Raw genomic sequence first — 14,941 nt, 5'->3', positions numbered from 1 at the left:
TGTTGCTCGGTCTGGCAAGTCAGGACATGGAAGGGTGGAGGAAAGGCCCCAGTCGCTCGGAGTCACTCAAACATATGATTGGTAGGGAGAAGAGATGCGAACGGCCAGTGTTGGGAAGGTTACTTTGGAAATTTAGTAGGTTACAGATTACAATGTAATAATAAGTAGTGTAACTATTTCAATTACTTTAATGTAACGGATTACATTTGATTACTTTTCTAAATTTCTAATGAATGTTTTCAACTGTTAATCATTTTGAAACATTTAAACCAGGCAGGGTGAATCTTACAGTAGGACTCAACACTAATTACCGTATTGACCCGAATACAAGACAATGTTTTTTTTCTTGGAAATACATCTGAAAAAACGCGGTCGTCTTATATTCAGGGTCTAGACTTTGACATGTCAATAATACACCCACAACAATAGGTGGCGCCAAATACGCATAAAACGAGTGTGCCATGAAATACGTAATGTAATGCGTGTTGTAAAGATCGCGAGTAAAAACAAAAGAATAAGAAAAGCTTACAGCTGCATGAGTCGTGACTGTCACGTTAGCCTGATGGGACCAAACTCTCTTCGTGATTTTAAAACATAAGACAGTACCCAGATTTGAAGACTACAGTAAGATTTAACTTCTACTGTTAATAAGATTTTGGTAGGCTACTATTAGATGAATAGCCTAAATGTCCTAATTCAGATGGGCTACCCGTTTTTTTTTTTTAATGGTATATAAAAAAGTGTATATTTTTTAAATGTGATTGTTGGTACATTTTACCAGTTTTTACCATACTTTCAAAACAAAAATGAAAATAGGAAAAATATGCAATATGAAAATAATTGGAAGACAAAATGTGTTTCACTGAGAAAAAAAAAGATTTGGTTTTTAAAAAGCCTTTATCCAAAAGGTGCATCTGGAAAAAGGGGGGTCGTCTTATAATCAGGGTCGTCTTATATTCGGGCCAATACACTACTGTCAGACTTTCAAAATACTTCATCACTTGAATTGAGATTATAATTATTTCATTTTAAAACAGCCACCACAAATTCAGCACCTCTTTTTTCTTTGATATCGTTCTGAGGTTAAATACAGATTTATTTCTCAGTAACTGTAACAGATTAGTTACATTTATTTTGTAATTAAATGACGTAATTATGTTACATGTAACTAGTTACTCCCCAACACTGTAAGCGGCTACTATGAAACTCTTCTTTTACACCAAGAGCTTTGAGCAGTAAGCGTACATGAGTTGCAGCTTCCTTCCTCTACCCCCTCATTTATATGTGTTAGCTCATTCTTATTATTTCACACATGAGATTTCTTCTGTTTCCTTTTGAGTGCTGTGATGTCAAGGAAGACACTGGAGGCTGTAATAAACAGCCAACATATGGCCACTGGATTTACTGCTGTCACAACCCCCTTGCCTGGTTGCAGACCTATTCTCAGTTAAACCACAAAGCAAACTAGCCTCTTTTTCAAACCTTCTCCCACTCCGGAAGAACATTTATATTTTTATCCTCCCCTTTCCCTTTATAAAAGCCATTCAAGACCTCTTCCCACCAGGTAACTGAGAATCGGCACTACTGTCGCTCCGTATCTGTTTGCTTTTGAAGTGCACGTGTCATTTTTGGCAGTTTGGCTCGGAGCTATTGTCTGACAGCCATCCTCGCAGGCCCAACCCACACGACTCTGTCATTTGCATCCCAGATGCCAGGCCAATTACTTTATAAGAGCTCCTACCGAATGAAAGCTAGGACTGTCGGTATCTTACAAGGTTGCCAGGGTTTTTTACGTTTTTCGTTTGTTTTTCGTACGTTGGCAGCTTTGTGGTTAGAGTGGATGCTTTGGCTTCAGGCCCAAGTTTTAAGGTAAATTTAGATTTAGGTATGCTTCTCTAATAAATAGTCAGGTGCTATTTGGACTTGGCAGCATCATACGTGTCTCCTGGTAAAGTAGAAGGAAGGACAAGCCATTGATAGTTAGAACCAACTTTTTGTTGCACTGATTGATCATTTGTGTAGCATCATGAATATGTTGGCCTTAAATGTTAAACCAGTGGCTCTCTGCTCTTTTCTTTCTTTCTTTCTTTATAGAATTTAGTAGTGTTCATAGATTAAAATAAATAACTAAATTAATTATAAGTAATATTAGGGGTGAATCAAAAGAGATACCTTGATTTTTATTTGTTTTAGCTTATTTTAAAACTTTTGCTTAAAAGTCTGGTTTTGACTGATTTGATTTGAATTTAATAGTGTCAAAAATTAATATATTGGCTAGAATCAATGCAATGCAAGGCCTGCATAAATGCACACTTGCAGAAATGGCTATAATCATTGGAATGCCTAGTTTTTTGTTTAGTAAATATTTTAGGTAACACTTTAGTATAAGAACCAATTCTCACTATTAACTAGTTGCTTATTAGCATGCCTATTATTAATATATTGGCTGTTTATTATTACTTGTAAAGCACATATTCTGCATGACCATATTCTACATCCCTAATCCTACCCAATACCTAACAACTACCTTAATAAGCAGCAAAATTAGGAGTTTTTTGAGGCAAAAGTCGTAGTTAGTGGTTTTTTAATTGCGAGAATAAAGTGTGACCATATTTTATCTAATTTTGTAATGCCTCGTTTAAGATTTTCCAGTGGTTAAAGCTAGTGGCTTATTCCAACTGACACCCTGTTGTGAAACATTTTTTGGTTGCAAAGAAATGCAGTCAGTTTACTGATTTTTTGATTAGCATTTAAAAAATATTTCTTACCATTTTAAAGTAGTTTTGTTTGTTTTATGTAACTTTTCAAAAGTAAGCATTCACATTTTCGAATATTTTAGAGGATATTTGAAGAGGTTTATGTAGGATGAGTGAGGAAAAGCAGTGAGCGACAGATGGGAGACGAAACAAGATGGAGAGAGGGAGCAGCAGAGGCATTCTTGCTTGCTTGGTTTGGCACCGTGTGAGGACTTTTCCACTCTTGTGTGCTTCTGACTGACACACACGCTCAAAAAGCTCACATACGGTCATACACGAACGCACACGCCAGCACGCCCATAACATATTCTCTCGTCATAGTCTCCCAAAATCACCTCTGCTTTCCCACCGTTTGTTTTTTGTTTGACTTGTTTTAACAAGGATGTGCAAGAAGCTCTTTCTGTCGTGTGTGTGTGTGTGTGTGTGTGTGTGCTGGAAAGTGAGGGTGATGGGTGGGAACAGATGTAGTAACAGCAGCCCCCCAACTCCCTCCACCCGCAAGAGAGTGAGAATCTTATGACAAGTACAGCTCTCTCTCGTTCACTCTCGCCCCAAACCCCCACCCCAAATCCTTGCACAACTCGAAACCTGCCCTGCTGTTGTGTAATCCCTTGTCTTTCTACCTCTAATCATCAACAGAACCCAACAGTCTCTTACTCGACTTTCCACACCCGAATACAGGTTTTCTCTCCTCTCCCTTTTCTCAACGTTCACTTCTTATTTCCAGCATCTTTCTGGTTTTCTCTTTGATTCATAGTACTAGTTTGTCTCCCACCACATTCATCAACTGTTCATTTTCCTGCAAAAACGCCCCTCCCATCATGCAAACATCCTATCAGAGGAGCGGCCCAATCTTGACTAATGAGAGCTTTGATGAGATGCTTGTTTATGGCTTCCATAAGATGATGCCTTTAATCTTTGTAAAACGTTTTACTGATTTTTATTAAGGACATAAATATGTAAATGTATTCGTAATATACTTGGCACAAAGTAAATGTATTTCAAATACATTTCAGTATATTTTTTTCACTAAGGTAGTCATCCATTCATCTGTTGTTTTTAAGAAAACCACATTCAGACATGCTACTGTTTTTCATTTACTGTTTTTCTCCTACTATACTGGCCACAGGATATAATTTCTTAATTTATAATTAGTTGTCACTAAAGTGAATTGAATGTGCTTGTCAACCTCCTCTTTAGTTATTTTAAGGAGTAAGGACTATCCACATTCAGCTGCAGTTGTACGTTTCTAATCGAGTGCATTCAGTACTTGGCTCGCAGGCTGTTTCTGGAGGAATTTGGTTTACCTCCATTTAGCTTCAAGGCGTATGTGAAGTGTCTCTTGTTGGCCCCCCTGATCATATCTACCATGTTGTTTTGGTCCAGCCAGCAGCAGATCCTGTTGTCCAACAGCCTTGTCACACACCCAGACACACATTCCCTTATCCTCTCTCCAAAAGAGGAAGCGGCCCAGACTGCAGAGGAGCTTCCTGTGTGGCTGCGGATGGGAAAAGGCAATTAGCAAAGAGAGAATCTCCTTCTTTTCTCCATCTTTTTGCCCTCCCAAATCTCTCCCGTCCTTCCTCTTGACAACTGTTCCAACTCTCCCTCCCTTGTTTTAACACATTATCAATCTTTTAGTCATTAGCACACTTATTAAATCATAATCAACACTTAGAGTGCTGCTTTTTAGGTCGATGTACCTCGAGCATCTCCCATCATCCCCTCAGGAACAAACCCCTTATGACCTTACCCTCTTAAAAGTAGCGCTTAGACCCCCCCCGCTCATCCAGATTAGCATCAACAGCCATCTGCCACGCCGGCGCCCACCAAAGCAGAGATTTTCCTGTGTGGTCGTCTGTAGTTGTCCAAAAATTTGATTAAACCAATCATGGCTTCATAGGCCACACCTATGATGTTGCCAGTTGTTTCAGCCAATCAGATCTCTGATTTGTTTCCTAACCTTTGCTAGAAAGAGAATACAGAATGTAACTTCATAGTTGGCTATGACCTCACACTCTGTTTTTATAATGACTCTTACACACTCGCGTTGGACATACGCTTGTAACTAGCTGTTTTCTGAATGTCAAGTTACTATAAGATACAAGCTGTTCTTCCAGTCCTTCTTCCATCCTTGGTTTATTTGCATACCTTTTTTTCTCCATAGTTATGGAAAATACAACAGATGAGGCAAGAACAGAATCTGCAAATTGCACCCTTAGTAGGGAGGAGGCGGAGCAAAGCGATGAGTGCCAGAGCCCCGCCCCCACAGGAACACAAACAACACACACAGGTAAATATCTATCTATCTATCTATTTATCCATTGTTAGCTATCATCCATCAGTTGTCCTATTGGTCATTTTATATATCACTTAATCTATCGCTCTTTCTTTCATTCTATCTATCTGTCTTTCCATCCACCCATTGTTCGTTCCATTGCTCTGTCTTTATATCTGTTGTTTCTTCTATCCATCTATCATCCTATCGATACCTCTATCAATTGATCAATCTATCTATCTATCTTTATATCAGCTATTGTTCTATCCATCATTCCTTCTATGTATCGCTCTATCATCTATCTTTCCATTCATTGCTCATCATTCTGTCCATCATTTTGTTTATTGTTCTATCTACTGATCTATCGATCATCATTCTTTCTATTCATCTGTCGTTCATTCTATCACTTTTACTCCATCCATCCATCCATCTATGTATCGCTCTATCATCTATCTTTCCATTCATTGCTCATCATTCTGTCCATCATTTTGTTTATTGTTCTATCTACTGATCTATCGATCATCATTCTTTCTATTCATCTGTCGTTCATTCTATCACTTTTACTCCATCCATCCATCCATCCATCCATCCATCCATCCATCCATCCATCCATCCATCCATCCATCCATCCATCCATCCATCCATCCATCCATCCATCCATCCATCCATCCATCCATCCATCCATCCATCCATCCATCCATCCATCATTTGTTCTTTCTGTCTGTTGCTCTCTCTGTCACTATCTTTCTACCTATCATTCATTAAAGTAATACAAAGAAATGAAAACATCCACAGAGAGTTCTACCAGTGTAGAGGAGGAAGCAAATGAATGGGAGAACGGACAGAATAGATTAGACGGAGAGATGGAGGTAGCCGATGGGGTGGACCTGTCTTCCATTAACTCCATGATGAGCACTGTGATGAAAGCAGCTCAGCTTAACGGCAGCGTAGACTCCGCCCACACCACGCCCAGTAAGGTGTCCATCAAAAGCCCCAGCACCAACCGCAGTGGAAGAAAGACCCAGGTAAGAGGTTACGAAGAATAAGAGTGAAAATCACATGCATACTTGATAAATGTGATATTAGCGAATATACATGGATTTACATGCATAAACCTGCTATTAAAATGTATATATGTAATAACAGTAAAGTAAAAGTAAAACACAGAAGATGTTTCCTAGTATTTTGTGCAGCAGAGACAGTGTTGATGTAATTTTGCGGTCGGAAACAAGAACTATTTGTGGTTATAAAACACAAAATATGTTTATGATCCAAACTCAACACTGAAATGTCTCGCACTGATTCATAATCTCAAAACAAACTCGTACTGACTCAGTCCACAAATAAACCAATCAGACGAGCCATGGCAGTGTCCTTGGATGCGTTCCAATTCACATACTTCTATTATACAAAAGTTTGTATTTTGCTGCTGATGAGAAAGTTTACAGTTTTAAGCACGTAACCAGACAGTCCACCATTGTGGCTTATTACCACTTCATAAAGTTGCATTGCACACAATCAAGTTGTGTAATATCTAGCTATATAAATGACTTTAAAATTACATTTGAATTTGTTTAATGCATTTAAAAACGGTCATCTACAGTAGGCAGATTTTGCATACTGTTTTTAATGTACTGTGATGGCGTAACACTAATTCTAATTTTGCACACTAGAGATTTAAGATTAAAGTTAACTTGAATGCAGCTCTAAATAATGAATAGATGCTGCTTATATACGTGTGTTTTTGTGGTTAGAAAGTAGTACAGGTGGGAAGGACTTTATGGATGCAGCATCCTGCTTTTAAAACGGAAAGTGACAAATGGTCTACTGGCATCTCAATCCACCTTTTGTTCACCCGGCTGCATCACATGGCTCCCATTAGAGCATGCAATTCATCCCTTAACACTCCGGTGTGGGGCAACAGGTGTCACTTTTAACCCCTTAACACTCCTGTGGAGCTCTGGGGGGAAGTTTAGTCTCTGAAGTTTTGGATCCAAACCATCCACCCCCCGTAAATGTGTTCCTTCCACTTTAAAAAAAAAAAAAACATTTTAATTGTGCCTGTAGGATATTATATGTAGGTATAAAATCTCATAAATTTGCATTGAAAGACATGAGTTATATCTAGAGAGCAGAATAGAAATTTGAGTGTGGGATCTTTTAGCCAGTAGGCAGTGTTTCACCTGGAGAGGCTGTAGTCTAGTTCTCAGGCCTCTATCGGTCCTTTTGAGGAAAAGTAAAGAAGCTTACAGTGCGTTGTGTAATTTACTGGATTAACTGAGAATAAAGAGACGCGCCAAAGTACAGAACACTGCAGACAGGTACTGCTGAACACAAAACAGGTTCAGACAAAACCGGAAAAGAAGAAAAATTGCTAACAGGTGCTTGCTCAGGTGCACCATGAATTGTAACGGTGAAAAAAATTATAATAGTAAAATGCCTTACAGCATTTACATCCACTTTTTGAATCATCCAAGGAAATCGACTTTTCAAAAGTACAGATGTTTTTTTTAATGCTTTTTGAAAGAAGTATCTTGTGTTCATCAAGACTGCATTTGTTTGAGGAAATATATACAATAAAAACAGAAATATTATTACAATTAAAAATCACATTTTTCTATTGTGATATATTTTAAAATGTCATTTATTCCTGTGATGCAAAGCTGAATTTTCAGCATCATCGTTACGCCAGTCTTCAGTGTCACATGATTTTTCAGAAATCATTCTAATATGCTGATTTGATGCTTAAGAAACGTTTATGATTATCAGTGTTGAAAACAGTTGTGCTGCTTCACATTTTGTGATGCATTTTTTCAAGATTTTAGGAAGAACAGTACTTATTTGAAATAGAAAGCTTTACCCCCATTTTTGATCAATTTAATATATCCTTAATAAATAAATGTATTAGTTTCTTTAAAAAAAATCTTACAGACTCCAAACATTTGAATGGTAGTGCGTAGTAAGTGGATTAAACCAATTTATGACCTATAGACTTATTTTAAGCAGGTCAGTATGACTCAGTGAATTGTGATGATGAAATGAATGGGACTTCCTTATATGACGAAACTATCACTGCCAATTAAGGTCAAAAAGCAAACGTTGTCTGTGAATGACACTTCCCCTCATAACATGCAGAATGGTAAATACGGTCAGCTTGAGCAGTTGGCGCTCGCTGGTCCTGAACCGAAGCCAAGAGAGTCACAGAAGGAAAACCAGCCCTACGCCAGCATGCCACCAGAGGAAAAGGAAGTGCTCTTCTCTTCCTTGAGATGTTTTTGAAGATTCTAGTCTAGTTTAACCGCTTGTGTGTTGTGTGTTTAGATCACATGAGTGTCTATTTAGGGCTGGATTTCTGATGACTCATGTGCCTTCTCTTGTTTTTTTTCTTTATATATATATTATGAGATAATAGCTACGCATTTATTTTATGACATCATATGAGTAAGTATACAAGGCATTCTGTCATGTGATGGCATCAGATCTGTTACAACAGGAACTGGTCTCACTGAACAGGGACAGTTAAAGGGATAGTTCGGCCAAAAATGTTCCAAACCTATATGACTGTTTCTTATGTTCAACGTAAAAAAGGTATTTTGAGGATTGTGGGTAACCAAACAGATGTTTGGCCCCAATGGGGACCAGAAACTGTGCTGAAGAAACTTTGAAAAACATTTAAAAATCCCCCAAATTTTGAATGGTAAAGTTAAATAAAATACAAGTTGGCAAAATAAACTTTTATTACATATACACTTTGAAAATATTTGTTTTTAAGTGTACTCTGGTGTGCAAAAACAGCTTTTGTGCCAGCAAGATGTCAAATTTGCATCATCGTGCTTTAAAACACAAGCTTTTGGCACATAGTATAATACAGTGCTCTGTGTATGCTGTAGAGATTTATAACTACATACAGTTCATCTCATATTTGTTTCAGGAAGCCAAAGATGACAGCGGGTGTATCATCTGTCCACTGTGTGATAAGAGCTTTCAGACCCAACACCAGCTCACCATGCACATCCGCCAGGTAACATGCACTTTTCAGTTTGATGTTGCATACCTGTTGATTTCTTTAATTAAAGTCTGTGTACAAGTTAGCAAAGATGGCGGAATGTTGGAGCATTTTCAGAAGCCACTTAGACAAGACAATATATTGAAGAGCATGGCCTGTAATGTTAATTAACTTATTGAGCTAGCTGACCTAAATGTCTTTTCTCCAGCACAACACCGATAGCGGGACTGCGGACCACTCTTGCAGTATCTGCGGGAAGGCTCTGAGCTCGGCGAGCTCTCTGGATCGTCACATGCTAGTGCACAGTGGAGAGAGACCCTACACATGCTCTGTGTGCCATCAGACTTTCACCACCAATGGCAACATGCACAGGTCAGTGAGTTTTCAAACTAAAAATGATTTGCAATCTGGAGCAAAAATGTGTCACTTGGGTTGAAGATTTTGATTCGCACCACAGAAATTATTCTTAAGACCGCATGCACACATTTAACTTCCATAATGTGATGAATTATTAAGGAAAATGGAAGATTCAGTGGAACTTTATACATTGGGATATAATTTGATTTTGAGAGTATTAACTTTTTTGGCAGAGACCTTTTTTTTCACCCACGAGGCCTTGGTTATATTGCACAATTCTTTTCAGAGGTGTGGAAAGTTATTGCATTTTGGTTAAAGGTAATAACTTTTTTAAAATAACATTTTTATAGCTTTTTTAATTTAAACCATATTCATGAATTGTGCATTGCTTTATAAAGTTAGTCCTGGTTTCATACTGTCTTTCAGCTAATAAAGTGTAACTATCAAATTATTATTTCGACTAAGGATTGAGTTTATGGTTTCATACATGCACATCTTTGTGAACCGTTGAGTATTCAAACTCAACTTGTCTGAAATGCTGTGATAAACAGCAGTGAGTAACTGTACATATGTGTGATTTATAGATGTGCAGGAGCAGCACGACCAAGTGGTTGCTAGTGTTTTGCTATGCAGCTGTCGGAGTGTTTTTACCGATTGCTACGGTTGCTAAGGTCTTTTAAGTGGATGCTAGTGTGTTGCTATGCAGGTGCAAGAGTCTTTTAAGTGGTTTCAGTGGTTTTCTAGAGTTGCTAAGGTAATTTAAGAGGTTGCTATGGTGTTCTAGGGTTGCTAAGGTGTTTTAAGTGGTTGTTATGTGTTCTAGAGTTGCTAAGGTGTTTTAAGTGGTTGCTAGTGTGTTGCTATGCAGGTCTAAGTGGTTGCAAGGGTGTTCTGGAGTTGCTAAGGTGATTTAAGTGGTTGCTATGATGTTCTAGAGTTGCTAAGGTGTTTCAAATAGTTGTTAGTGCATTGCTATACAGCTTGCTAGGGTGTTTTGAGTGGTGGCTATGTGGTTGCTCAGGTGTTTTAGTGTTGCTAAGGTCTTCTAAGAATTTGCTAGGGTGTTTTGGGTGGTTGTCAAAAAAAAGTTCACCCCCAAGAGTGTATCAAGCATCATTTAAGAAGTTGAACTGTTCGGAGGTGTGTGTTGGGCTTTTTAGAGAAGTGAAAGCTTGTTGGTTGATTACATCCCTCAGGCCTCACCCTGCCTTCACATGCGCTGAAGAGTCGCCCAGAGGATGAGTGCACCACAAAGATAAATGAAAATGCGTTGGTTTGTTTGTGTATGTTGGTGCTCATACGTGTGCTACCACTGGGGTTCATCAGTTCTGTAGCCTTTGCTTTTGTTTAAGGAGAGAGAGCTTTGCAGGAAGCAAAGAGTGACTTTAAAGCAACTCCCCCATTTTGGTCATGGTGTCTTCTCCCAGCAGGCCTTGCTGATGGAGGGGGGTAAACATGAACTTCCTCCCAAGGTTGCAAAGGTTGATGATGAAGTGCATTTGGGGGATCAGTGTGTGTGGATGGCTCTTACGGGCCCCTTGCATAAGCGCTCTGTAAATTGCCGTTTTCTGGTAGCAAGCAGAAGTAAAGTGGAATTAGGGCGGAATTGGAAATACTACACTAAGTTTGATTTGCATGGAATGTGCGGCTGTGACCGATGTGAAGGGAATCTGGTTTTACTACATCAGCTGTTACTGTCCTGATTACATCTCATCTTTTCCAAAGTTTTTGTATGAGTATAGTTTTATTAATAATGGTTACTAGGGTGTTTTTTAGGGTCCTATGAAATTGGTTTTATTTTTTCTCAAAGTCAGTTTTATTTTATTTTTCCAAATTCTGTTTTTTTCCCCCCCGTTTTAATTTTTCTAGACTCTGTTTTAATGATTAAATTACATTTTTATTAATCAAAAAGCATGTCTAATTAATTGAAATCATGAAACTTACACAATTTAACAGCAATTTATTAAAAGTTTAACAAAAGTAAAACATTTTTAAGCCCTATGAAATGTTTTACTTTTTTCCCAAATTCAGTTTTATTCATTTATTTTTACCAAATACGGTTTTCCATAATTTTTCTGGATTCCATTTTAATTTTGATTCATTAAACTGTAATAATCAAAAGCATCTCTAATTAACTGATTTTATATATTTTTTTAATTCTTTCTTCTTCTTTTTTCTCCAGAAATACTATAATGTGTATTTACATTTTTCTGCTAAATACATTCTGGTAAATGGTTTTTTTCTGGTAAATATTACCTAAAAAATAATGTTTTAATAATTATTATTCGTAACAATACTATCATTACATTAAGTAATATATTTGTCACGGTTTCTTCAAGTTAACTTTTGTTTTGATGGGTTGATGTGAAAACCTTTAAGTTTCTGTTTTACTCAAAAGAAACGGTAAAATGCTCATGAAGTGACTTTCAGAGCAGTTCTAGAGATTATATTCATGTTTATGTACTCATATATTGAGGCAGCAGAGGTAGAAAACACTGCAAGCGTCATGCGCGCTTCAGTATGTGTGTAGTAAAGAAACCACGTGTCTGCACCATTCATTCGTGATCGAACATGCAGGATTCATATTTAAATCATTATTTTTGCGGCTTAATATTCACAGACACTAGTCCATATCGCACTTTGATTTAAGTGTACTGACCTACTTTTGATTTATCCATCCAAAATTTGGCAGATTCCGTGACATTATACTCTAAATTCCGTTTTTATGACTGGATTCCATGATTCCATCTGTGTTTTTCACATCGTGGAAATCATAGGGCCCTATGTGTTCTTGAATCATATGTACAAGTCTTGTTTTCATAGCTGTCAAAAATGACTAACTATTGGCCATACTAAAGTCTGGTGGACCAAGTTGAGCCCAGTTTCTGTATTCTGGGCTCTAGATATGTCCAAGATGCTGTCCATTCAAGACATGAAACCTGATAGAAATATTTGAGCAGTTTTTCAGTTCTGAAAAAAAGTTTGCTGATAGTTTTGAAGCCTCATGCATGTCCAAGGAAGCTGTCCATGTAGTTGACAAAGAGGCAGCCATCTTGTGCCAAAGCATCACATGGTTCGATAGGGGCCCTGAGGAGGAGGGAGTCACTGCTGCCATGGCGAAAGATCACAACTTCACAGAGGAAAGTCAGTGTGCGTTCTGATTGGCTGCTTTTATTTGCTTTAACTCTTTAGGTCTTAGTTACACCACTGAACAGCCACAGGTTTGCAGGGGGTGCCCTTGCTCTGACATTGCTTGGAAGAGAGAAAACTTTCTGACACCACAGTGCCCTCTGTCTGTGCTCTGCGGGAGTGCGATGGAATGCTTAGATTGGATGGAATAAACCTGTTTATGCATCAACAAGTTTTATGATCCTTTACAGATTAGCCAGGCTGCTCGTGAAATGTCCATACTGACATCCTTCATTTAAGGACAGCAAACTTCAGTCTAGTGCAGTAGACAAAGCCTTACTGCCCCATTACATTTTAAATGAATTGAAACACATCTGCATGACTCCGATTCAGTCATACCATTCCTAAGTACTAGCAATAATCAACTAATTAGTATTTTTCAGAGGATAAGTTGTCATCCTATATGAGGTTACTGTGGTGATGATTTCCATCCAATCAGAGTTTGCTGACTTGGCAGTGCTGGTTTTCTGTGATTGGTCAGAGGCAAGGTCAGAGTCCAGAGCAGAGAGATATAACGGCCTGTCAGGTCCTCGCACGAGTGTCCAACATACTGCCTGCTATTAATAAACCACTGACTGCAGAGTGAAAACTGAGACATGCAAGACCATGGGATGTCTGACCTTTTTTACACTTGCACATGCATGTACACTTCCAAAGTACTTTTATGAGATAAACTTTTATAGGTCCACGGGTATAAACCTCGGTTAGAGCCCTTCCTGGATTCATCCAGCAGACTTGTTTGATTTGAAATGTAAACTTTGATTGTACAATAAATATAAATCTTTTTGTCATATAGGTATAGTGTGAGTGATATTTTGTTTGAAACTTTTACTTGAGTCTAACATTCATCTTTATTAGGCCTCCAATTCTTTCTTGTCTTGACTGGTTTCCTCAAGATCTCTCTGGATAACAGAGGATCAACTTCTGGCCCTCTCCATGCAACATTACCACTCTCTTTTCCGTTGATCTCTACCCGCCATCTTGGACTCACATATGCACATATAGAGGCTGTGGGATAATTGCATGAGTTTCCAGACCATTAGTGTCTTCCCATTACAGTCCTTTCTGTTGGCTCCCAATGGGATGAACAGGGGTTCCTCTACCCTAATTTCTAGAATATTATTCATGAACTGCTCATCTATCAAACAAGTGGGAGGCATCTGTAAATGTCCTCAAGATGCAACTCCTTCCCAAGAAATTATTCCATAACCATTAACCCTGTAGTGCCCAAGCGTTTTGCAAAGAACAGAATCATTTGTGATGCTCGCTTGTTTGTAAATGCCCAAATGCAGTTTTAAAGCACACACTATTGTCTGTTTTCAGACACATGAAGATCCACGAGAAGGACGCCAGCTCCATCCCCAACAGTCCGAGTCGGTCTCCACTTAAGCGACGACGTACCTCTACAGCCAAACGCAAACTAAGCCACGATGAAGACATTGAGAAGACAGAGGAGACAACTAGCAAAAAGGTAAATGTAGTTCCACTATCTTACCCAGTGCCCCAAGAGGTGCTCTCAAAATTGGGCTACAAATAGCTGACGGTAACCTGTGTGCTGCAGGTCAAAGAAAATAGCGTTGTAGATGAGCAGAGTTTGAACAAAGGACAGGAAGAAGTCTTGTGTCCTATCTGCTTCAAGACCCTCACCTGCAGAAACGACTTTGATGCCCACATGGAGACCCATCCTGACACTACACTGAGGTACAAACCCATACATCAGTAGATTAAATTCAGTGAAAAGTGCTTCCAAAAATAATTTGATTATGTAACACAAACACAAGAGACGCATGAGTTTAATTCAGGACTGACAGGTTTAGTAACAAAGTTTAGGGTTTGATAATGGAACAGTTCTGGCCCTTCCTACACTCAGTTTTCCGTTCAGTATATTTATAGCTGTCCATTAAGCTCAGACAGGAATGTTGTCCCTTTGTTTGGGGTGCGAGTTGTATTGCAAGGGGACGCCAGTAGCTGGGGATTTAGGCTGGATCCCTGCAGTTGCCGGGAGATATAGTGGCATGCTTTGTGCTGGAACACTCATAATTTAACACATCCGAATAGAAACGGGGCAACTCCTCTTGCTTACAAACTATGCAAAGGGATTTTGTTTCAGTGGGATTTGCCTTTTATATTGTGGTGAATGTTAAAAACACATTTGGTTGGTTTAGATAGAAATCTTTTATCTTATCGAGCTTGAGAGTTTGGAACTGTTTGTTTTGCTGAAATGTTATTGGCTGAGAATGATCATACCTACATGACTGTAATCCTGTCGACGTGTCCCCCTCCCACTCCTGAGAGGCCTAAGAGGTTCTTCCCTCCCCCCCCCCCCCATGTGGCCACCAGGCTTACGGCAAGGGG

The 14,941-nt window shown here is 38.7% G+C and overlaps 1 protein-coding gene across 6 annotated transcripts in view; it reads left to right on the top strand.

Annotated features, from left to right (window-relative positions):
• rreb1a (ras responsive element binding protein 1a) overlaps positions 1–14,941 on the top strand; it is a 50,265-nt gene that overhangs the window by 26,608 nt on the left and 8,716 nt on the right. For 4 of the 6 annotated variants that reach the window (XM_016282693.1, XM_016282694.1, XM_016282696.1 and 1 more), the window contains exons 3-8: positions 4,924–5,049; positions 5,830–6,059; positions 8,966–9,055; positions 9,249–9,412; positions 13,910–14,057; positions 14,148–14,287. In XM_016282693.1, coding sequence (XP_016138179.1) covers positions 4,924–5,049; positions 5,830–6,059; positions 8,966–9,055; positions 9,249–9,412; positions 13,910–14,057; positions 14,148–14,287 — 898 coding nt within the window. The remainder of the gene's footprint in view (positions 1–4,923; positions 5,050–5,829; positions 6,060–8,965; positions 9,056–9,248; positions 9,413–13,909; positions 14,058–14,147; positions 14,288–14,941) is intronic. The other 2 variants (XM_016282697.1, XM_016282699.1) reach the window with 1 other exon arrangement.

Source organism: Sinocyclocheilus grahami, unplaced genomic scaffold, assembly GCF_001515645.1.
Source record: "Sinocyclocheilus grahami isolate Dianchi unplaced genomic scaffold, SAMN03320097.WGS_v1.1 scaffold164.1, whole genome shotgun sequence".
Classification (NCBI taxonomy): Eukaryota; Metazoa; Chordata; class Actinopteri; order Cypriniformes; family Cyprinidae; genus Sinocyclocheilus; species Sinocyclocheilus grahami.
Note: the sequence above shows the minus strand (reverse complement) of the source record. Positions and strands in the feature narration are given on the sequence as shown.